The sequence below is a fragment of the Halichoeres trimaculatus genome, unplaced genomic scaffold (genome assembly GCF_033239565.1).
Source record: "Halichoeres trimaculatus isolate MK-OKI-2021-1 unplaced genomic scaffold, fHalTri1.1 fHalTri1_scaffold_1, whole genome shotgun sequence".
Lineage (NCBI taxonomy): Eukaryota > Metazoa > Chordata > Actinopteri > Labriformes > Labridae > Halichoeres > Halichoeres trimaculatus.
Window position 1 is genome coordinate 18,572,991 of NW_027437179.1, and position 23,452 is coordinate 18,596,442.

Below are 23,452 nucleotides of genomic sequence, written 5' to 3' on the forward strand. Positions count from 1 at the left end.
CCTCTGTTGGTGGTTTAAAGTGAACAGTTCAGTACACTTAATTTGTCTTGAGAGTAACTCTAAATTTAGGACAACAAAATGAAGAAGCTAGTTCTGCAGATGTTTCCCGTTTTGACACAGATACATTAAAAATACTCTTGGTCTTTATTTTCTAGATGCAAAAGCTACAAACTAAGCCATGGTATCAAAAGGCCAGCATAATTTAAAACCACAAGGGTCTTGAGCCACAGAAGCAATTGATGCAATAAGGAGAAAATGTTTAATGGTTAAATTTGGACCAAGCATTAAGCACGACACTCATACGTAACTAAATCAATTACTGAAATGTTGAAATAATCTATTCCTTAATGCCAAAGCTAAAAGAAGTGGTTGCTCCATGACATTTTTTTTTGTTTTTGTTTTTTAGCTTTAGTTTTAGTGTTTCTATGGAAAGCAAAAAAAACTGAATGCACATAAACAGCTTATTGCCAGATGTTGCTTTGCTTTAAGGGTTACAACGTATGAAAAGTAAGATGAATTTCAAGTTTAAGTTCCTATTGTACACTCCATCTTTTGAAAAGTGAAAATACATAAAATTTGCATTATAGTCAGTAGTTGGCAAAGCACCTAGTAACCGATAGAGATTTGAAAAAGGGGCTCTTACAGTGCCTTTGTGCCTAACACACAACAGTGCACATTTCAGTTATTTGACAATAAGTCTAGCTTACCAAGATTTTTCATCATGTCATACTACATCAAACATATTTTGGAAAAGGCATGCATGGCAAATTGTTTTTCCACAGCAATAAGTAGTTCTTCCGTTCAGCCACTGTCACAAATTAAAGAAAACCTCAGGGCAACATTTTGTTTGACCTTCTTTTAAAATCTTATCTTTTTTTTCATCAGTAGTCCATAAAAAGCTGATCATGGCAAACCATTCAAATTATGACATAAGAGACCTCCTAATTCTGGTATAGTGTTATCACAAGGAGGTTCAAAAGTCTCAATAGCACAGAAAAGCAAGGTTACATCTGTATAGCACCTAGCATTTTATCTTGTTTACGAGGGTTTTCGACAAGCAAGAGAGGTGCTTCAAAGAGAAGGGAAACAAGTCTGTAGCCTAGTTTTTAACACATAGCATCACTGCCCCCCCAAATATTATTGTGTAAATCATGAGCCTGTTCTAAAGTACAACTACTTATGCCCCTTAAAATTTAGTGGGTAAATGTATCAGGTAAACTGCTTCGCTATGCTAACAATTAGCAAAGATGAAATAACAGCAGAGAGTATAATATGGGTCAAAACAAGTCAAATGTCAGTGACTGCTAATCAGTTTATTAACACTGGAAAAAGGATACTCAGATCTGACTGATACTCATGGTTAACAACAATCCCAGAAAATTTGGATTTTGCAGGGAAATGTTTAATAAAATAAAATTTGATTGTTTACAAATAATTTAAACCCTTTACTTGATTTTAAATTGTACAAAGAGAACATTAATGACTTAAAATGAAATTGATTCTATAAAAAACGTGACATCACTTTAAATTTGAGGGCAAAAAGGGCATCAAGGCTATGTTGCATCCCCTTTACTTTAGACCAAACCCAGCACACGTTTATAAACCAAAGAGACTAGTTTCTGGAGCTCTTAAAATGGAATTTTGTCCATTCTTACCATATATACTATTTCAGCAGCTCAGCAGAGTGGGTCTCCCCATTACGTCATAAATTTTGTCACAAATCAATCAGTGCTGTTGCACTGTGAGTAAAATGAAGTTTGTCATTTCCTTGCCATATTGCATCATCTTCTCAAAAAAAGAAAGGCACTGTCTCTGCACAGCAGCTTACGTTTCTCCTGAACTTTTATAAGTGTAAGCTACCCATACCAAACAATTTTGTTCCCCCATTCCACCACAGATGCTGGCCTCTGAAGTGTGCGCTGGTAAGAAAGCCCAGTGGTCCCTTCGCCTCTTTAGAGCAGAGGATACAAGATTCATGATTTCCAAAAAGAATGCCAAATTTTGAGTTGTCAGACCATGACAGTTTCCTACTTTGCCTCAGTCCATTTTATTTTGGCTAATGCCCAGAGAAGTTTTTGCCATTTCTGGATCATGTTTGTACGGGGAATCTACAGTACAGCTACAACCTGCATATGTGGATGAAGCAACACACTGTATTTAGACACAATGGCTATAAGACTGGGTCTTCACTGTAAGATAGGACTAGATCTTATATCTTCAAATTGGGTCTTTTCTAATTATAGATAAAAGAACAAAGTCTAGACCTCCTCTTCATGTAAAACAACTTGGGATAACAGTTGTGAATTGGCTTTACAAATAAAGACTGATTTATTTTTATTTTTGACATTGAGCCCATGTGGTGAGTTTCCCTCACAGAGCAGTGTCTTCTGCAGGTTTACTTAAAAGCCCAAAGGTCTCGGCACTCCAGTATTAATTCTGGGCCTTGTCCCTTTTACACGGCTTTCTCCAAATTTTCTGAACCTTTAAGGATATGAGATGACTTAGATGATAAAATCACAAATTCTTTGCTATTTTATACTCGCAGATTGTGTCTGTGAAGTTGCTGAGCTATTTCCTCAGCCTCTCTGGAGTCCACTTTCTATAACTAGACATGTTACTAATCTATTGCAATTCAACCTGATTATTAGAGAGATGTTCCAGGTGTTTCTTACCCTTATTACCAAACTTTTTCAGTGTCCCTAACCAAGCTGTTTTGAGATGTGCTGCTGACATGCATTTTTCATAAAACAATCACACTTTTTCATTTCACTGGGTAACATGTTGTCTTTACATTATCTTTGATTAAATATTGGCACTGAATGATTTTCAAACCATGGTATTCTGGATTTTACAGCATCCTATTTTTCTGGATTTAGGACCATCAAAGTCTAATATTGTTTAATAATTCATGAAGACGTGTATGTTTTTCATAGAACTGGTGTAAACACGGCTTCCTTCATAGTATAAGTGTTCACTCTTAATCAAAACAAAATGTATCTAAAGCAAACAGTCGCAAGTGAATTAAACCAGCAGTATTTCTGAGACCACACTAACAGATGGCAGAATTTGTCAGTTAAGTGCAAAGCGAAAAGCTGCTGTTGGCTCTTACCTTATCAAAATAAGAAAAAAAGGAACTTATTTGAAACTCAGTCAGCTGATCCTCATCAGTTTGGGTGATTGCTGACTGCCACACACACTTGAGGGAAGTCTGGAGACACACACAAGCCCATACACACATTGAGGGAAGAGAAGTTAGAATCAGTTTATTTATTCACTTTTTCTTGATAAATTAAAACAGTAATATAGAAATGGTAAAAATGCTAATCCTTATGTAAACATTGTCCGCAGAGTCTTAATGCTCTCGCTTGGTCTTGTCATTTAGTTTTCCCCTGTGCTGAAATTAAATTCTTTCCATTCTTCAAAATGTAAAGTTCCTGTCTAGCTCTTATTCATACTTTAAAGTATTACTGAAACATTTATTTTGTTTTGTGTTTGTTTTAAAACTGGTGCAGAATATATTGTTCATCTGTATAAATTAGAGGTTAAACATAGACTACATGAAGTAAAACACAAAGCAAATCAATTGTGACTGATGCAAAAGAGTTTGAAAAAACTACCCTCAGACTTGAGTTAAAACATTAGATTATCTTAAATTATTCTCATCAAAAAGTTTTTAACAGTCTTGCTAAAAATGTTATAACACAAGACAATTAGAATAACACCCATTACACATTCAATGTAGTAGGCTTTCAGATTCATGGTGTTCTCAAATTATTAAAACAATTGTTAGAGCTTAGGATGAGTGATGGATTGTTACATTTAATGTGACAATATTAAAATAAGCCAGATAGTGTTACCATGTTTTCATATTGGTAACTACGCGTAGTAACACGTGAAACAATCGGTTTACCTCCAATACGATTACATTAAATACTTTATTAAGAGATGACAAAAAAGAAAATTTAACTGTTTTTTCAGTTTGTATTTAAATTAACACAATGGCAGTGAATTTAACGTAAGGATAAGTATACTGTTCTCACCGAAACTAATAGTTTGTGTCTTTAACAGAGCACTTTCGGCTGAAAAGTGGAGAAAAACTTTGAAAGAAAACTCAGTTAGCTGCAATCATTGGCTATTAGAGACCAACAGGCAGCTGTTTATTTGGCTGGCGTTGTTTCCACTTCCACCACACTAACGTTCATCAACTTTTACTTTTTGTCGAAACACACAAGAGAAGTAACACTTGATCGTGCATGTGGTATAGTAAGGGACAACGCATATGCCAGGTGTTGTGTCAAGGAAACGGGCTCCATACAGTGTGGCTCTGTGACTGGTACAAACGTTACCAGAGAGCAGTGGAGGCAACACTAGCCTGCTAGCTGAAGCCTGTAGCCAGCCATGACTAGCCTTAGCGAGGAAGCTGGCAGAGCCTGACAGCACAGCAGAAGTCATTAGCAGTCGTCACAGATCGACAAAAACTTCACTCTTACCCAGGCTCTGGCCGCTGCAGACGTAGACGTCACCCCAGGCAGATGAAATTCGGCTGGATGCACTGAGTAGAAGACACAGACGACGGTGGGAAAGAGCGAATGCAGAGCTCAGCCTCTGTGGAGGTCTTCACCTGGTGCTTCCATGTCTGTTTACCAGACTGCATTCTGGGACAGAGACGTCACTGCGCCAGGACGCACCGGGACGCACGCACATTACTGCTCCAGCTGGAGCTGCTTTAAGTCAGTATAATGTCTAGAGCCCACATCATACAATCCGTGTTTATAACCAGGGCGTTTTTTGTTTGACGTCAATAGAACAGACATCAGTTTGGAGCTAGGAAACTTTGAGATAAGCAGAAGTGTGCATGTTGTGTTGACTCCATCCCATTAAATATGTACTTGAGAACTTTGAATGCTGTGGTTTACTGGTGTGATTGACGTAATTGATATGACGTCTTACCTGACCAAGCATGAATACTCATCTCATTCATTTTTTTCTGTCGATTTTTCACTGTAGTAGCCCCAGTGGAATGGGTTAATTTTTAACTTTTGGTTTAAAACTTTATTTGAAACTACCGCAGTACTAGTTATTCTTGATTTTTTTTAAAGAGAAAAAAATATATGAAATATACTTTGGGTGTTATATTACGTATGCAATTATAACTTAAATAACATTTAGGTGAATTCCATTTCCTATATTTTCCTTGCTGGTGCCTCACTAAAATAAAGCTGCAACTATTGTTGCAATAATCTACACACATCCTAAAACGGACTAATAAAACTAGTATAGGCCATAACCGACTTTTAAATCAAGGGAGGGAATTATAGTTCAAGTGGTTGGAGTTTGAGTACTGTTATGGGAAAAAAAGACATGAAAGGCGTTGCCTTGTTTCTTTTTCCTGTCTTATCTACTGTATTTGCCATTAATTATTTGGTTTAGATGCATTTTCTACAGCTAAGTTTGTGTTCTCTATATACTGTTAAATGTGTTAAACTTATGGACTGTATAACTAAAAAACTTTAAAACCCAAACCCCGCCCTTGCACTCGTTAGGCCAATCACTGTCGCTGTTCTTTGACGGTGGATCGACGCGCTTTGTTCATGCACTTTGTATCAATAAAGTTATCCCACCAGACACAGACATGGGAGCTGTTACAGATGGTGAGTAACTTCTAATTCGTTGATTTCAGCGCCTTCGGTAAAGCTTTAAGTAAAATTTGTTTGGAAAGTACTATACAATGTAAATGTTACTACCGTTGTAACTAAACTGATCGCCTTTTTCACTGAAAGGCAGTTTTCTTTCCAAACAGCTAATGCACAGTAGCCAAGCTAGTAGGCTAACATTAAGCACAGTGGCGATTGTATTCACGTGTGGATCTGACAAATTGTTTTTCCCTCAATTTTACCCTAATGTAGACGAGGTTATTCGAAAACGTCTTCTCATCGATGGTGATGGGGCTGGTGATGATCGCAAGATCAATCTGCTCCTGAAGAGCTTCAGCAAATGGTGCAACTCGCCTGCGACCCCGGAGGAGGGGTAAGCTGTAACATGCAGGCCTTTGGTTTTTTTTTTTGTTGTTGTTTGTTTTGAACAAAATTCGTAATGTGATTCATAAACTTTCCTATAATATATTTTTAGGTTTACACAGTATCAGAGGATGTTGGGCACACTGGCCCAGTGTGAATTCTCCATGGGGAAGACGTTAATGGTTTATGATATGAACCTTCGAGAAATGGAGAATTATGAGAAAATCTACACTGACATCGGTAGGAGAGGTTCTTTATTTTATTTTGCACACACATACTAGCCCTATCTAGTGTACGTTTGAAGTCATTTGTGAATCATGTGTTTAAATGCTTAAAGCAGAAGAGCTATAATGTTTATGATGTCTACGATCTTCTATCTTTTTTTATTGTCATGTTTATGTGTCATGTTTGTGTCCACTCTTGTACTAGAGAAAACAACTGCCGGAGTCAAATTCCTTGTATGTGCTGCATACTTGGCAATAAAAACCGATTCTGATTCTGATTCTGAGTCAGCTGTTAACTTTATGAACTGGGAAACTAGAGAATTAACTACCACAACCTTCACATTTCAGAACAAAACATCACTTCTGCTCATGACAAGATTGCCGAGTGCAAAAAAGAAATTCAGAGAGCAAAGAGAATTAGAAAGAATCGACAAGGTAAGAACTGTCTAAAATTCTTGCTTCTGTCTAAAGTCTTGCTTGTGTCGTATGTCATTTTGGACAAAAGCATTTGCTAAATGAAAGTGTAGAACCAATAACCATGTAATTTTAAGACACATAACTGTCCTGTATTTTCTTTCGCTTTACTTGAGAAAATCTGGATTAATTTGATGCTGTAAAAAAATCTCACACCTAACATGGTTCAATTTTGATGAGCCTGTTATGTCATAACTATAAGTTCTAGGCCATGTTATAAAAAGGGGGCACTTTTTCTCTGGTTATTGGTGTTGATATTCTGCATCGGCTAATTGCCTGTATGAGCCTTGTATTTCAAAGATTACTAATAATATTTGTTAATGAAAAAAGACTTTGGCACTGTTGCTGTTGTCTCTCCCTCTGAGTCAGTTTTCACTTTTTTGGTTCCTGTCCAAAGCACAATGCAATATACATGTACTAAAGGTATAATTGGTTAACACCTGTTCATGATATTAAAAGCGTAGGTTTGAAAAAAACATTAGTCATTGCAAGTAAATGAAAAAAGTCTTGTAAGACAATTCGATATCCCCAAATTCTGGGTATTGACAGAAAGATTTACATTTCTATTTTAAATGCTTATTGGTTCCACATATCTGTAATCACTCTCACAAAATTATTAATAATGAATCTGGAAAGTCAATGTCACACTCTTCCTTGTTTATATTTTATGTCAAGCAGATGGATTGAAAATTAATTTTAAAATTGGAAAATGCAAAACTGAGGCCAGTTTTTAGGGTTTTACAAAAGGTCAAAGAATTACTATCCCGAATGTTTTTCTTCTAAAAAAAATATCTTAAACTATTTGGATTTATTGCTTGAGATATAAGTTGAATTATGATATCAAACCTTTTTTCGTTGATTTATGTAATAGTCTTTCTATGTTTCACTGTCATTATTTCTTTCCAGAGTATGATGCTTTGGCTAAAGTTATACAGCAACACCCAGACCGACATGAAACACTGAAGTATGTAATTTGTGCATTCATTCACTAAATGGCTTATTGTTTTGCCCTGTGTTTTTGTAGATATGATTTGCTTTTAAAGTTTAAGTAGTTTTGACTCTTGATATGACAACCTTTATTTTGTTTGAACTGTTTCAGGCAGTTGGAGGCGCTTGACAAAGAGCTCCAGCAACTCTCACACATTAAGGAGAATGTAGATGCAAAGGTAAAGTCTGTTTTGAACATCTTTTTTCTCTTCTTTTTAAACATAGAAATATATGAATACTAGTTACATTTCATTTTTTAAAACTTGATTTTCTGTTGTGCAGTTGGAGTTAAGAAAGAAACAGTTCCATGTGCTGCTCAGTACCATACAGGAGCTACAGCAGACCCTTGAGAGTGAGTAACATTGAATGCCATATTTGTCCCTTCTGTGTCCTGGGTGATGCTAATTGTAATGACAAAATGCTTAAAAACATTTTTAAATTTAGATCAGTGTAATCTGTATGGTTACACAAAGGACTGAAGATATAATGTCCTAATCAACTACGTCTTTTGTAGATGATGAGAAATCAGAAAATGATGACAACAATCAGGGAAGCCCCGCAGGGAATGGTGAATAACCCTGAAGATGATGACTGGAATAAGTGAATCTCTTTTAAATCATTTTGTCTGTTGTGTAAGACAACTTTTTGTATATATTTTTGAATAAAATTGACTTTCCCTTATAAAAAGTTGCTTTTTTGACCTAAATTGTGTTTTTGTATTTAATTTTGTCTGCATGACTAAAAAAAAGCCTTTCTTCACAACAGAGATTAGACCACAAATAGCCCTTTGTTTCTTTAACAGAGACCCGTAAAATTGATACTGAAATAAATTTGTGTAGTGCTAACATGTAATTCCAATGGGTCTTAAAAAAGTCATTTTATATCTTGTACTGGGGATTTCAGGTGTGTATTTTAGCAGTCTTTTTTTCTTTATAACAAAAATTTCCTATATACCACCACTGGGGGGAGCCAAAGCTTAACAATAGAATCAGTATCTTTGGTAACCATCATCGAGTTTGATGGATAAAGTTAACATGTCTACAAAAAACCTGCAGTCTGAGCGTGAGTTTTGATCAATTGAACCAACTGAAATGTACAGTCATGTCAAAAGACTTAAGTAATATTATAATAATTTGAGAGCTACTGATTATAAATTTACCTGAAAAAAATATTGCCAGACAACACAATCATTAATGTCAACATTCCTGTATTGAAGCAAATACATTTTAAAAATATATTGTAAGAATACAGATTAGGAACTGCAACTGTGGCTGTAAATGTTGGTCCAGGAAAATTCCCTTTTATTTAAATCCAGATAAAATAACCCTTGAGAATAGACATGTAACTGCAAATGATCGTTGAGAGATAATTGTTTGTTTAAATTGGTCTAACAATCTTCCTTTTGTAGAATAACACAAGTGAGATATATAAATATATACTGAACACCAAAGTAAATTTAAAACAATGTCTCTTATTAACCTATTTACAGTAGTAGTATGTGCTTCAATCCTACAATAACAACTTGACAACACTGTCCTTTCATTTACACAAATAAAAATTACGCTGCCAGTTCTGCTACCAAAGAAGGAAAGAAAGTCTAGAACTCCACTAGGTACGCACGAGCCTTCATGAGGCGGTTCAAGCGGCTCTGCAGACCGGTTCTTTTGGTTCCAATGTCACAATCCTCCTTCAGGAAGAGCTCCAAATTCTCCTTGTCCTGAAGCACCTGCAGCATCTCCCTCTGCAGCTGAATGGCAGATTCCTGCAACATCTGGTAGCGGATGACCATGGGGACTTGGTCTGCCAGACGCTGGCTCGCAATCTGATGGAGAAAGAAAGGCGGAAAACAAAAGTTGAGAGGTAAGGTTGTTCAGTGGAAAAATCTCTCTCTGTTTAATATTTCAATTGTTGCTCTTCATTGAGGCTTACTTTGTAATATGATTTGAGGTGCCTCATCAGTCCCTGAAGGGTTGCATGGTTATCTGGAGTTTGTACAGTTTGAAATGTAACACGTGGGGAGTGTTTTGAGTGTTTTGAGGAATTTTCTTCTTCACTCTCTTCTTTCTTTCTGTCACTCAGACTGCTGCTGTAGGTCCTGTCTTGAGAGTAAACAAGAAGCTCCATCTTGAACTGAGTTCTCAGAAAGGCTTCAGCACTGATTTCCTTTTCTTGTTTTATGGCTTCAATCTTTGCCTGGGAAAAGAATGAAAGAGTACAATCAGTCTACACATATAGAAGACAGCTGAAATGAAAAAATGCTAATATAACACTTAGAATACCTTGGCTGTTTTGATGAGGTTTGGGAATCCAGCAAAGCTACTAATGGCCAACTGTATAAACACCTTCCTGACATTATCTAAAGGGGGAAAAAAGCAATACAACAGTTTGATTTTCAACATAGCCAACCTAAACCTAAAAGAAATCTGATATGGCTCTTTTTTTTTTTTTTTTAAAGAATGCATTTCCTGATTTTTGAAAGATGGATTGCAGTTGTGATTCACACATCCACCATTTTCCAAGATCCTTGAATGCATATTAAAGCTGCAACTCCTATAACACCACACTGTATACGCTCTGTAGGTGAAGGCACAGAAAAGCAAACACTCTGGCACATTCACAGCCTGTCTATGCTTCTACATCATTTTCCTGTAGACAAGTCATGGATGAAAAGAAACTATCAAGTACTCATTTTGCATCAAAGACAAAAACGTAGCAACATGATGTTCAGGTCACTTGTTTGACATTGCCCCCCTAACAACATGACTATTGCACATTTTCACATCATAACTGCAATGGTTAATAATACATGTAGTTTTGATTCACTGCAATACCTCCAATGTCTTTGAGCCTCTTCACAGCAGGCTCCTCTAGCTGTTTGATCTGCTCCTTGACCATGGCCTCAAAGGTCTTGTAGTTGATGAAGCCCGGTAGTTCCCTTCCACGGTACTTCTGTTCATATTCCTCCACTTCTCTCTCAATCCTCTTGTTAACTGCAACAATGACAGAGTATATTTCATGGCTCTGTTGATGTGTAGCTGTACACTACAGAATGTCACGATGCTGCACTTACACTTCTCTCCTGAAAAATCCAGGTGGTCATTCCACTTTGCAAACTCAGCTCTGAGCATAGAAAAGACGTTGAGTCTGTCTCCACACTTAAGTTCCTCACCAGCAGTCAGACTGATGGCGTCCTGAGTGAACGCTGTCACTTTCTGCAGAACACATGGCACAGCAGGAACTTGTCTTTACAGGAGTTTCAAAATGTATCCAACAATACCTTAAACTTACATATGAAGGTTAGTGGTGTTGGTAGAACTCTTTACAGTGGCTCCCTTGGAACCACAGACACGTATTGCTCCCAGTAGAACCAGTGTTTGACGACAAATTGTAGTGTGAACTTGTGTAACGTGTATAATGATTCTGGTTGTTGTGATTGGTGAAAATGTAAAATACACATATCTAAGACAGTTGACTGTTGTTTGTAGCTTTACATAGATTTGTAAATAAACAACATTTAGTGGTGCAAGTCAATCTTTACAGCTCAAGTGAAGACTTTTAAATATGAATGAATAATAATGCTTTTTGTATGACCAGCTGACAATTCTGCATGGTAATTTACGGTGCCATTGAGGAAGGGCAGTGTCAGACGAAATGATTAACAGCAGGGTGCAGGAACAGCCTTGAATTACATTTTAAACAACTCAAAACTATTTACAGCAAAAAATACTTTTCCCTAGAAACTCCTCTAGAGAGGCAGTCAGATAATTTTTTAAATCAGAAAACATCACATGTAAAGGAGGAAACGGCATTAACACATAAAGAGCTATGTACAAAATATTCATCAAGGTTGAATATATATCCATGGAGTCTTAATATATAACTTCCAATAACAGTCCAATATTTATTATTAAGTCTTTGTGAACCCAACTTGCATTTGTTCTTTGTTTTCATACTTTGAATAATGAGTGAGACTGAAGGACCTTACATCGATGAGAAAGAGAAGTCTATCAGCGGGGTCAGACGGGGGTCCATTTCCATACTTTTCTAGCTCGGCTCGGGTCTGTTCTAGTTTCTCCTCAATCTGCTCTTCAAGCCGAGGCAGAGATTTCTGAAAATTGCACAAGAGTCAAGAATTAAACTCCAAATGGAAAAATTAATGATATCTGTTGCAAGGTTTTGAATAAAAATTCACCTCAATGTGATGCACCAGCTCCAGTGTGAGTTTCTCCGCCAGTTTAGGCACAGTTGCATGATCTTCATTGTACAAGGTTCTGTAGCATGACAATAAATCTACTCAGAACATGGCATACAACAGTAAAAGTGACAAATAAATGCACCAACACTTAACAGAGGCAATGTTAGTGTTACGCAGATTGTATAAACTTACTGGAAGAATATATGTTCCTCGAAGAAAGCTTTCTCCCTGTCTATTGCTTCAGAAAGAGACACTTTGTCTGTGATCTCCTTCTGACCCCTGCACTTGACGATCATGTAGCCCTTCTGAAGCGGGATCACCTCGTTATGGACAATTTCCACCACTGTATGCTCTGTGCCTCTGTCCACCAGGTCTGGCTTTGTCAAGATACCTGAGAAAGGAAAAAAAGACAAACAGACCAGGAATTACTGAGAGGTCACAAAACTTGCACATGGCCATTTTTTCATTTCAGTGATGTCTTTTTTACCCAGAGTTCTCTCTCCATCAGGGTCCACCTCCTGAGCCATCTTCAGGGCCTCTGTGGTGGCTATGTCCACGTTACATGGAACGACCACCAGGCTAATGGTTTCTTGTTTCGTGATAAACTTCTGAATCATTCTTTTGATCTGAAAATATCAAATTATATCATACATAATATAGCTATCAAATTATTGTTGTTCGTTACTTGCTTGATTTCAAAAACCTCAAAGCTAGAAAACTCTCTAAAGCCAATTATGAGAAATCATAAGACATAAAGTGTAAGCAAAGACATAAATTTGAAACTCTCAGGTGAAAGCTTTTTTGGGACACTAAATGGGCTAACCTTTTAACCAATGTTTTCTGGTTGTCCTTTTACAGCAAACTTAAAGTTAAAAAGTGTAGAGTTTTCAAAACTAAACTTTATTAGAAGGTTCTTAAATCACATTGACAGCATTTAGGTGTAGATGTCGTACTTTTTCCTTTTAGGAATTTTCTTTTTTCCTCTTTTAAATATTTTAAAAACTGCTTTCTCAAAAAAAGGTGAAGTGACCTGTGCATGGCACAAGAGCTCAAGGAGGATATGGCATTTTGTTTAATAATGATCTGAACATTTACTCAGGAACAATCTTCTTGTGTTTTTCACACTCAGCTCACCTGCTCTCCGATGTTTTCTGGTTGTCCTTTTACAGCAACTCTAGCAATGCCAGGCAGATCAATGAGCGTCAGGTCAGGAACATCAGGTGAGGCGATTTCCAGAGTGATGAGCTCTTCACTGATTCCTACCCCCTCCCCAGCCATTTCATCCTGAGCTGGAGGGACAGGGACAATACACAATATATACATACAAAAAATCACGTAACTTTTGATAGTGTTCAATAACTCTGGACACTGTACCTTCTCTAATTTTTTCCTCCACATCTGCAGGATTGTCTAATTCTTCCTCAAATTCCTGGTAGCTTATCTTCCCGTACCACTCCTCTCCTTCGTTCTTTCTCTTCATTTTCAGTTCAAGAGGACATCTTGTCACAATGCCTGAATTAACAGTGAAAGAAAACAGAGAGAATATCTGATATGAAATTTTGACTATATAACCTCAACACTTTCTACAGAGGGTGACTAATACTACATTGTCAAAATATAGTTCAGTCAGACAACTCACATTTGAATTGTTTATTTAGCAGCAAATATATTTTATGTTTGGTGTCCAGGCTCAGGCCTCATCACCCCTCACAACAAGTTTACATGGTGACATTGAGGAGTGATGCGCAAAACATACTGAACGTAATCCCCCCCCCCCCCCCCCCCCCGGAGCCTGCAGGTGGTGGGGGCAAAGAAACATGCAGCATACAAAGGCAGGGCAGCCAGGGCATTGACAAGCAGAGAAGGATGGGAGACTCCCAGTTTGAATAGACCACCCAATCGAGAGGCAGAGTGTGATAGCATGCTATCACACTCTGCCTCTCAATTGGGCGGATGAAAGAGGCACATGTTTTGTGTTTTGGTTCTTTGAAGGCGTACAGTCACCAGGTCATTCTCAATGCTGCTGTTTTCTGGGTTTCTTCAGAACCTGGGCCCATCTGTTCTGGCTGGAGTTGCTGTGATGGTTCTGATGGTTCCTATTAATGCTGTTATTGCAATGAAGACCAAAACCTACCAGGTGGGACTACCACATTTTAGAGGCTTGTGCATGTTTCTGGGTCATGTGTGTGATAACTGAAGGGCATTTTCATCGTTCTGTGATGAGTGTCTGGTGTTTTTGTATCAGGTGGCTCAGATGAAGAGTAAAGACAGTCGCATCAGGCTGATGAACGAGATGCTGAATGGTATCAAGGTGTTGAAGCTTTACGCCTGGGAGCTGGCCTTCAGGGACAAAGTGTCGGAGATCAGAGAGAGTGAGCTCAAGGTCCTGAAGAAGGCTGCATACCTGGGAGCCATGTCCACCTTCACCTGGGTCTGTGCTCCTTTCTTTCTTGCAAGATGGTTGTGACGTGTGACGTGGTATGTGCATAGCAGTGCAGCTCGAGTTGACTGCCTGAACTAGCTTGCGGGCTCGCCCCATTTCAGTATATAGTTGAGGGGAATCTTGGTGTCGATATCTCATGGCAAACTGCTAACATGATAATAAGCACTGATATTGATATTGAAGTGTGGCTCTGCATCATATTATAACATTTCTAACGAATTGGTGGTCTTTCAAGACTTACTAACATAGCTCTAAACAAAATATTGTTCTGCCTAGCTTGATCTTAGCTGAAATGTATAATGAAATGAGTGTATGGAGTCTTTATGAAAGAGGGCAAACCTCGTAATTTACTAAAAGGTTTGTTTGAAGCATGTGCCACAGGTGCACCATGACGTCATTCTCTAAGTTGTTAGACTCTTTGACACAATTAACAATATAAAATCATGGGCAGCGTGACAGTGAGCAACTTTATTTTCATAAAATGTATGACTAGCACTGTAAAGTAAGTTCATGTATTAGCAATAATAATGGGCTATAGACTTTTATAATGCCTTGTATTACTAGGACCAGGCCTGCCACTTACCACACCTGCCCTTGCTGACCCTCAAGCCCTGAAAACCTAAGAGGTTGGTTTTAATGGTCTGAATGATGCGGCAGATGTTAACCACTGCCCCTACTACAAGATAAAGAGATGCAGTCCCTGAAAAGGAGGTGATGCTGACACTGATTTATCTAAGACCAAAGCGTGAAACTTCAAAAGAGAAAGAAAATCACAAGTTTATTTCCATAATTTTAGATTTTCAAGAACATTTTAACCTTTAACAGCAAAATAAGGGATAATGCTTACCACTCCCTCTCGGAAGAGCGACTCCGGACAGCGCCTCCAACACGGAGCTCTTCCCAGAACTCTGGTCTCCGATCACGGCGATAGCCGGCAGCGCCAAGTCCTTCTCTACTCCCAGAGAGCGAAGAGAGTCGATGAGGTCGATACAGGGACGAACCTTCTCCTCATAGTGCTGGTTCAGAGTGTTCATGATGGTCATTTAGAAATTCACTACAAGAGGCAATCGTTGGAAAAATATTCTCTTCGTAACAACTTCCTCAGAGCAGTGTCCACACCATCAAACTGTCACAGTAACCGAGTGTGCCAGAGTTAAATACAATGGAAACCGAAAGTTATGTTAAGTTTCGTTTCTTAGTATCTCCTCCTGTACCACTTTATTTCCTAACACAGGAAGACTGGGAGGGTGGGTGCCGGATGCTGCCAAAACCAAAGCTGCTTCCCATCCATCCTAAGGGAGATAAACTGTTTTAAACGACACGTTCTTAAAGTGTAAAGTGATTTTGATTCACCTACGTATTACGTCTGAACCAGAACTTCCAATGTGTGTGTGTGTGTGTGTGTGTGTGTGTGTGTGTGTGTGTGTGTGTGTGTGTGTGTGTGTGTGTGTGTGTGTGTGTGTGTGTGTGTGTGTGTGTGTGTGAGAGAGAGAGAGAGAATGTTATACATGAGTTCAAAACTTAAGCCAGCAGATCTTTGTAATGAAACAAGTAAGAGGGAGGTAAATAATTTACAATCGTGCAGGGTAAATTTTTGTCTTCAGAGTGATTTTTTCAGTCTTTATTTTACAGTTAAAGAAACAGATGGTTGAGTTTAATTGACCTCTTTGACTATCTTTGCTTTTCCCAAAGGTAATCTACTCTAGGGTGGAAATCACTGCACAGCCCAGGCCTTAAAGAGCAAGAAATTCATTACATAAATTTATTACAACTGTTCAAAAGCTTACAATTTCCATTGTCATATTTTTCATTACATAGTGTGCCGAATGTTTTTTAGTGGTGACTAATGAGGACTGAAGGCAGGCCAGCTTAGCACCCAGGCTTCTCGAGCCATGCTGTTGTATTAACTGTGAAATAAGGTTTGGCATTGTCTTGCTGACACATTGAGGGTATTCCTTGAAAAAGGCATTGCCTAGATGGCAGCACATGTTACTGCAAATATCTGGCAGTATTGGTACTTTTCTAGTGTGTAAGCTCCCCATGCCATGAGTAGTTGGGCATATATCATCATATCTATAGCACAGCAGGGCTGAGAGATACAAAAAATCCTCCCTGCAGCCATTCTCATCTGGCAAACACATAAATTTCCCTTGGGGATAATTTAAATACATTCAATTCTATACGATTCTATTATTTTCTATTCTATTATATTCTATTTTATCTGTGAATCCCTTTAAAGGCACTGTTATCTAACAAAAGTATTTTGACTTTTGAATGTTATCCAAAATTCAAAGAAGAGTGGGAGATAACCAATGTCCCTTTTTTAACAGTAGTAAGGTTGACATGCTGCTGGCCTGACCCACTATGTTTTTATGGAGGAAACAAATACCAGTAAAACAATCTTTCATCAATAACCTGAGCTGATCCTTAGGAAGATTGTTAGCAATGCAGCCATCAAGTAAGAGAAGTTCCCAGTTTTATTTCACAAGAAAGTCTACATGCATACATTACACTCTATAAATGACATACAGTTTTATTAATGGTCTTAATATGTGAGATTTAAAATGGCAAACAAATGCAGCTGAGCCATAAGAATGAAAGTATTACATTTTTCCATGAATAAAAACACCATGCCATAGCATCTGGTCTAGAGAAATGAAGCCAATGTGCAAGGGTTAAAAATTGCGGCTCCTCAGGTATGCCATTTCTTTATCTGCACATGCTGTTCGAGGGCTGTATTTTACAACGCTTTTATTAATAAAGATATTGAGGTCACACTTTAATGCAAAAATAGCGGGTGGGAACAATGTAGCTGTTAGCTAGGAGGCAAAAGTCAGCTCCACCTTTGCCTCTTGCCAGGTGGGGCAAAAGTTATGCTGAGTCAGCTTCTCTGGTGACCGCTCTGGATAGGCTTCAAAACTGCACCTCAAGTAAACCAGTGAGTGATTTCTTTGAGACTTCATTCATGTTTTTAAAAATCTGAGTGTTAAACTTCTTTTTGTCTTCTTTGAAATAAATAAATAATAGAACATGAATAAAATATCTTAAAGTGTTAAAACCTGGTATACACTGTGATGCAGTGCCAACAAGTAAGATTTGTCATAACACTGTCATTCTTCATTTGCTACAAGTTAAAAAGACAGAAAGCCAAAAAAAAACAACACCTAAGCTGAAGATGCTCATTTTACATATATGTGTACTTTAAGGAGCAGGAAGGCACAGCTCAGGTGTTCAGCTCAGCTGCACACGTTTATGTGGGCGGACAACAGGTGTTCAGAGTGGGATTCTGACCGCCTGAGCCTTAAGCTTTCCTGATTTTCTGTCTTTAAAGGAGCTGTCACCTCCCTTCCCAGAACCTCTCTGTTGTTGGGGGTTCGGCTGTACAGCGCTGCCATTCATGGCATTATCTTGTTGTATCACTGGTGTTGTTTTGAAGTTGAAAATGTTCATACTAAAATTGGTGAGCAGAATGCGTGCCTTTGTCAGACGCTTAAGACGGCTCTGAAGGTGATTTCTCTCTATTTTTATTCGACCGTCTTCTTGAAGCAGGCACTGGGTCTTCTCCTTGTCCTGAAGCATCTGCAGCATCTCCTTCTGCAGCTGGATGGCCAACTGCTGCAGCATCTGGTAGCGGATCACTAAGGGGATCTGGTCTGCCAGACGCTGGCCAGCAATCTGTGATCAGGAGAGGATGAAGTTGAGATGTTTCTGTTTGTGTCATGTCACAAAAATATTTTTATTGTAGATAACAATTTGGTTGTCTTTTCTTAAGCCAAATATTAGTCTGGAGTTAGTTGCAGCTGTGCACAAATACAAGGCTAGACATCAAGTGTAGCTCCAGCCTCAACATGACTTATTTCAACAGAGTACAAAAATACGGTCTCTGACAATGGATCTGTGCTAATTCTCCCCCTATGTTAAATTAACTTTAGAAATATATATCAATAATGTGGAGCTGAAAAAAGCTTTAATTCAAAATTTTAGTCAGGTATACAAAAGTACTATTGATTGCCCAGTTAACATTAAATAAATACTTTCCTGTCTTAAAGATACTGTAAGAAGGATCTGTTTTAATTGGACTACTTTGCCATCTTCTGGACCGCAGTCTCACGCACACTGTTGTGAAGACATGACTTTTAACCAGGTGTGTGTTTATTTGGCAACAAATTTTCTTTGTTCAAGGCATTTTTTTCCCGGATACAATGCAACGAAGTAAATATCAGTACTTATATCAGCAAACAACTTATATTTGCACAATAATCTCACTTTAAAGGGTAGATTATGATCTGGCATATATCTAGAGGGGAGACTTTTTCAAGATCACTTTGAAACTCCTCACAGCCCCTTTAATTTTCACCTTTCATACACAATAATAAAACATGTTAACCTTTCAAGTATTGACAAAAAAATAAATTAACAAGTTTAAAGATTTCATCACCACTGATATCACTGACTGGGGAGTCTATAAAAGAGTAAGGTGATAATAATAAATATACTTTACCTATTATGGTCCCACAGTTTTAAAAAACTTAAGAGATTATTTCAATTTTTCTACTTTTGAGACTTCATCCTGTTCGGTATTTCTGAATTGAATTGTTCTGAATTGTTTAGAATAAAAAAAAACATTTATAACTGTTATAAACCCAATAATACAATCTGCCATTAAGGATCATTTAGTAAAATGTACATGATGTAGAGTATACTAACCTGATAGTAGGATTTAAGGTGTTTGATCATCTCCTTTAGGGTGGCCCCACTCTCGCTTGGGTTAAGGATTTTTTGTGTCCCAAAGGATGATGAATTGGCTTGTTCTTCTTCCCTCTTCCTCTTCCCAAGCTTCTTGCTGTATGTGGTGTCCTGAGTGTAAACAATCGACTCCATCTTAAACTGGGTCCTCAGCATGGCTTCTGCTTCAGCCTCCTTCTCCTTTCTGATGGATTCAATCTTAATCTAAGGGGTGTAAAGATCTGTTAGTACCACTCAGTACTGTTTAGTGATTAGTAAATTGTATGTAAGAACAGTGGATGAAAGTTCAACCTTAGCTATGCTGATGAGATTAGGGAATCCAACAAGGCTGATCTCTGCCACTTTGTGCAGCTCGCTCTTCACAATTTCTAAAAAAAGAAGAAATTAAAAACCAGCCAGGGACATGAGGATAAAGGATCGTACATCCTTCTCCTTCTGATCTGTCCCTTAATCAATGAAGCATTATGATAACACATACCAGACACTTCTTTGAGTTTCTGCACAGCAGGCTCTTCCAGCTTTTTGATCTGCTCCTTGACCATGGCCTCGAAGGTCTTATAGTTGATGAAACCAGGCAGCTCTCTCCCACGGTACTTTGCTTCATACTGGAGCACCTCTCTTTCAATGGTCCAGTTGACTGCAGCAGGAATGCATCCGTTACTTGTGGTCATTGCAGGAAGAGCAGAGCAGAAAAGTGAATCGGGTCTTATTAAGATGAAAAGGAATCTGCTTACAGTTGACTCCTGAGCGGTCTATGATTTCTTTCCATGCTGCAAACTCTTTTCTCAAAGTAGAAAAGATGTTGTTCCTGGATCCTACTCTCAGTTCTTCTCCTGAGTTGAGGCTGATAGCGTCCTGTGTAAACGCATTCACTCTCTAAAATGAAAGACAAGGGGAAATTAGTTTTATTTGAGGCTCGTTCTGCTGTGGTTACACTTGAGGTTTGAAGGGGAACCCACATCGAAGAGGAAGCTCAACCCCTCATTCACATCAGCTGGGGGTCCGTTGCCATATCTGTCCAGCTCTTCCCGAGTCTTCCTTAGTTTAGTTTCAATCTGCTTTTCCAGTTGAGGCAGAGATCTCTGCAAATTACACAGGAGATAATTAAAAAAAAAAACCCTGAAGTCAGAATCTACTGCAGTCTGTAGAGAACATAGAGAAAAGAAGTATGTTATTTACCTGGATATGCAGCACCAGCTCCAGAGTAAGTTTTTCTGCCAGTCTTGGAACAGTGGCTTGACCTTCATCATGGAGAATCCTATAGAAAAAAAACACTAAGTCAGTTCCTACTTGCCTCACGCTCTCTCAAAATACATAGTTTTTTTGCATGGCACTCAGTACTAATACACAGATCATACTTAGTGCACACCACGAAACATCTCATAGTCAAAATTACAGCAGTGATATAAAGAACTTTGTCAGGTTTACACTAATTTGAAAACCTTACTGGAAATGGAGATGTTCTTGGAAAAAATCTCTCTCTTTTTCTGTTGCTTCAGAAAGAGACACTTTGTCTATGATCTCCTTCTGACCCCTGCACTTGACGATCATGTAGCCCTTCTTCAGAGGGATCACCTCGTTATGGACAATTTCCACCACTGTATGCTCTGTGCCTTTGTCCACCAGGTCTGGCTTTGTCAAGATACCTGATAAAGAAAAAAAGACAAACAGAGCAGGAATTACTGAGAGGTCACAAAACTTGCACATGGTCATTTTTTCATATCAGTGATGTATTTTTTACCCAGAGTTCTCTCTCCATCAGGGTCCACCTCCTGAGCCATCTTCAGGGCCTCCGTGGTGGCTATGTCCACGTTACATGGAACGACCACCAGGCTAATGGTTTCTTGTTTTTTGATGAATTTCTGAATCATTCTCTTGATCTGAAAACATCACATCACATTCAAACTTTAAGTTAAAAAGTGTAGAGTTATCAAAACTCAGCTTTATTAGAGGCTACTGAGATCACATTAACAGCAGTTAGGTGTAGATGTCATACACTTTCTTTTTTTCTTTTTGAAATATTTTAGAAACTGCTTTCTCAAAAAATGCCAAAACATTAGTAAATTTGGTGAAGTGGCCTGTGCATGGCACAAGAGCTCAAGGAGGATAAGGCATCTTGTTTGATAATGATCTGAACATTTACTCAGGATCAATCGTCTTGTGTTTGTCACACTCAGCTCACCTGCTCTCCAATGTTTTCTGGTTGTCCTTTCACAGCCACCCTGGCAATGCCAGGCAGATCAATGAGCGTCAAGTCAGGAACATCAGGAGAGGCGATTTCCAAAGTGATGAGCTCCTCACTGATCCCTACCCCCACACCGGCCATTTTGTTCTGAGCTGAGGGAGCAGGAAACAATGTTTGATGACTGACATAAGAAAAGCTGATCATTGATGAGAGGAGAAAAAATATTCATCAGGTAAACTTAAAACAGCTGTGATTTGTACCTTTTCTGATCTCTTCCTCCACATCTGCAGGGTCCTCTATCTCTTCCCTAAAGTCTCTGTAGCTGATCTCTCCATGCCACTGCTCTCCTTCAGGCATTTTCTTCATCTTAAGTTCAAGAGGACATCTTGTTACAATGCCTGAAATAATGACAAGGAAATGATAAGAGAAGCAGTTAAAAACATCAAAGTGAGATACAGTGACAAAAAATGTATGAACATCAACCTCAAAGCCATCATGTTTGTGTCTGCTCTGCTGCCACAGGGCCTGGGCAGATTGCTATTGTTGATGAAAAAATAAATTCCCAAGTTTATAGAGACATATTGAAGGAGAACAAAAGGCCATCCTTCCACTTAATGAAGCTCAACAGAAGATGAGTGGTGCTGCGCAGTAAATCAACAACAGGATGGCTGCAACGGAAGAAAATACACTTTCTGGAGTGGCCCAGTCAGAGTCTGGACATCAACCTGTTGAAATGCTGTGGCATGACTTTAAGACAGCGATTGACAGTAGACATCCCAAGAACATCGCAATACTAAAAGTTTTGTTAAGAGTAATGGTCTAAAACTCCTCCTGGTCGTTGTGCAACTCTGAGCAGCAAACACAGGAAACGTTTCACTGAGGTTAATGCTGCTAAAGGATAATTCACTCTGCACTGTTTATGTTTGCATGTTGTTCAGCAAAACAGGAAAACATATAATTATTTATGTGGTATTGGTTTAGGCAGGCTTTTTGTCTAGTGTCCTGAGATCCGTCCACATATTGGGGCTAATTAATGCATAATTCCAGGTAACTCCAAAGAGGTTGCATGAAATTTCTTGTACCTGTATCCCAGTAAAATGTTTTAAACTGAACTTTGTAATAGATGTTTTGCAGATAAAAGCCAATCATGCAAATCTGAAGCTGCAGACTAAATAAATAGCCTGAGTAAAAGCAGCTCTGAGTTGACTTTTTTTTTGCTTTCAAGCCAAAGCCATAGGGCTCCCTGTCAATTTGCAAATATTAGCAAGAAAGCCTACTTTTTCTGATGGGATACCTGTAAATGAAAAAGGGTTAGATTACAGTTTTTCTCACTCGCTTCGGTACTTTTCTTGAGTCAGCCTCGACAGTTGCAAAACAGTATGCACTTCTCAAAACAATTTGTAAAAATTGCATAACACCACGGATGACCTGCAAAAGCCTATCTCTTCTCAAAATTCTTAGTTCATCTCTCATAACTAAATATCTGTGTTAGTGAACACGTCAGTGCATCAGAATGACATGAACTGGTGACATTGATGACATTAGACAAGACAGTCAAATTGCTTAGCCAAATTGTCAAACAGTTAGCTCTGGAAACTATGAAAGGCAAGATTTATATTTACACCTTTACTATTTTACTGATGGCGCTGAAATTAATGAAACGAAACAAAATTTAAAAAAAAACAGAAAAAACAAACAAACAAACAAAAAAATTTTAAGAAATGAAGAAACATGAACCTAGTGAATAGTTCTTATTGCCCTTTTCTGTAAGACGGTGAGTGACGGTAATTACTACTGAGCATTAATGCACAATGATGTGAAGATTGAGCAAGCAGGTTTGAAAATTCGGTTTCTGCTCTGAAAAATAAACAAAAGCAACTGAGAAAGACTCTTAACAGTCAGCCTACCACTCCCTCTCGGCAAAGCGACTCCGGACAGCGCCTCCAACACGGAGCTCTTCCCGGAACTCTGGTCTCCGATCACGGCGATAGCCGGCAGCGCAAAGTCCTTCTCTACTCCCAGAGAGCGAAGAGAGTCGATGAGGTCGATACAGGGACGAACCTTCTCCTCAAACTGCCGGTTCAGAGAGTTCATGGTGATGTTTTGTCTTCAAATGAAAAGGTTTTAAAGGGAGTGAAACCAACAGCCTGCCTCCACTCTGAACTTCAGGAAATGAGCCCG

At 38.5% G+C, this 23,452-nt stretch overlaps 5 protein-coding genes across 7 annotated transcripts in view; 2 read left to right on the forward strand and 3 right to left on the reverse strand.

Moving 5' to 3' along the window:
- atxn7 (ataxin 7) overlaps positions 1–4,636 on the reverse strand; it is a 30,920-nt gene extending 26,284 nt beyond the window's left edge. The window contains exons 1-2 of one of the 2 annotated variants that reach the window (XM_074667998.1): positions 4,491–4,636; positions 3,110–3,208 (exon numbers count right to left, since the gene is read on the reverse strand). The gene's annotated coding sequence lies outside the window, so the exon portion shown is untranslated. The remainder of the gene's footprint in view (positions 1–3,109; positions 3,209–4,490) is intronic. The other variant, XM_074668007.1, reaches the window with a different exon arrangement.
- A 921-nt stretch (positions 4,637–5,557) lies between these two features.
- Positions 5,558–8,365, forward strand: thoc7 (THO complex 7). The gene is made up of 8 exons (XM_074670551.1): positions 5,558–5,651; positions 5,907–6,027; positions 6,130–6,257; positions 6,590–6,676; positions 7,622–7,679; positions 7,815–7,881; positions 7,985–8,054; positions 8,217–8,365. The coding sequence occupies exons 1-8, from the start codon at positions 5,633–5,635 to the stop codon at positions 8,276–8,278; spliced, it is 612 nt and encodes a 203-aa protein (XP_074526652.1). The 5' UTR covers positions 5,558–5,632; the 3' UTR covers positions 8,279–8,365.
- A 611-nt stretch (positions 8,366–8,976) lies between these two features.
- Positions 8,977–15,497, reverse strand: LOC141790557 (interferon-induced GTP-binding protein Mx-like). The gene is made up of 12 exons (XM_074670524.1): positions 15,188–15,497; positions 13,272–13,409; positions 13,032–13,186; positions 12,385–12,523; positions 12,090–12,288; positions 11,895–11,973; positions 11,688–11,810; positions 10,773–10,914; positions 10,534–10,692; positions 9,982–10,058; positions 9,632–9,895; positions 8,977–9,524 (listed from the first exon to the last, which is right to left on the reverse strand). Exons 1-12 carry the CDS (start codon positions 15,381–15,383, stop codon positions 9,300–9,302), a joined length of 1,896 nt encoding a protein of 631 aa, XP_074526625.1. The 5' UTR covers positions 15,384–15,497; the 3' UTR covers positions 8,977–9,299.
- Positions 13,975–14,364, forward strand: LOC141799085 (multidrug resistance-associated protein 1-like). Its single transcript, XM_074681214.1, has 2 exons — positions 13,975–14,034; positions 14,143–14,364. Exons 1-2 carry the CDS (start codon positions 13,978–13,980, stop codon positions 14,362–14,364), a joined length of 279 nt encoding a protein of 92 aa, XP_074537315.1. The 5' UTR covers positions 13,975–13,977.
- Positions 15,498–17,528: 2,031 nt separating the features above from the next.
- Positions 17,529–23,452, reverse strand: LOC141790543 (interferon-induced GTP-binding protein Mx-like). Of its 2 annotated transcripts, none has more exons than XM_074670503.1 (12): positions 23,179–23,452; positions 21,532–21,669; positions 21,269–21,423; positions 20,828–20,966; positions 20,534–20,732; positions 20,266–20,344; positions 20,046–20,168; positions 19,821–19,962; positions 19,565–19,723; positions 19,378–19,454; positions 19,048–19,290; positions 17,529–18,015 (listed from the first exon to the last, which is right to left on the reverse strand). In XM_074670503.1, the coding sequence occupies exons 1-12, from the start codon at positions 23,363–23,365 to the stop codon at positions 17,614–17,616; spliced, it is 2,043 nt and encodes a 680-aa protein (XP_074526604.1). In that variant the 5' UTR covers positions 23,366–23,452; the 3' UTR covers positions 17,529–17,613. The 2 variants fall into 2 exon arrangements, with proteins under 2 accessions (XP_074526604.1, XP_074526612.1); XM_074670511.1 differs by having other exon boundaries at positions 21,269–21,418; positions 23,179–23,318.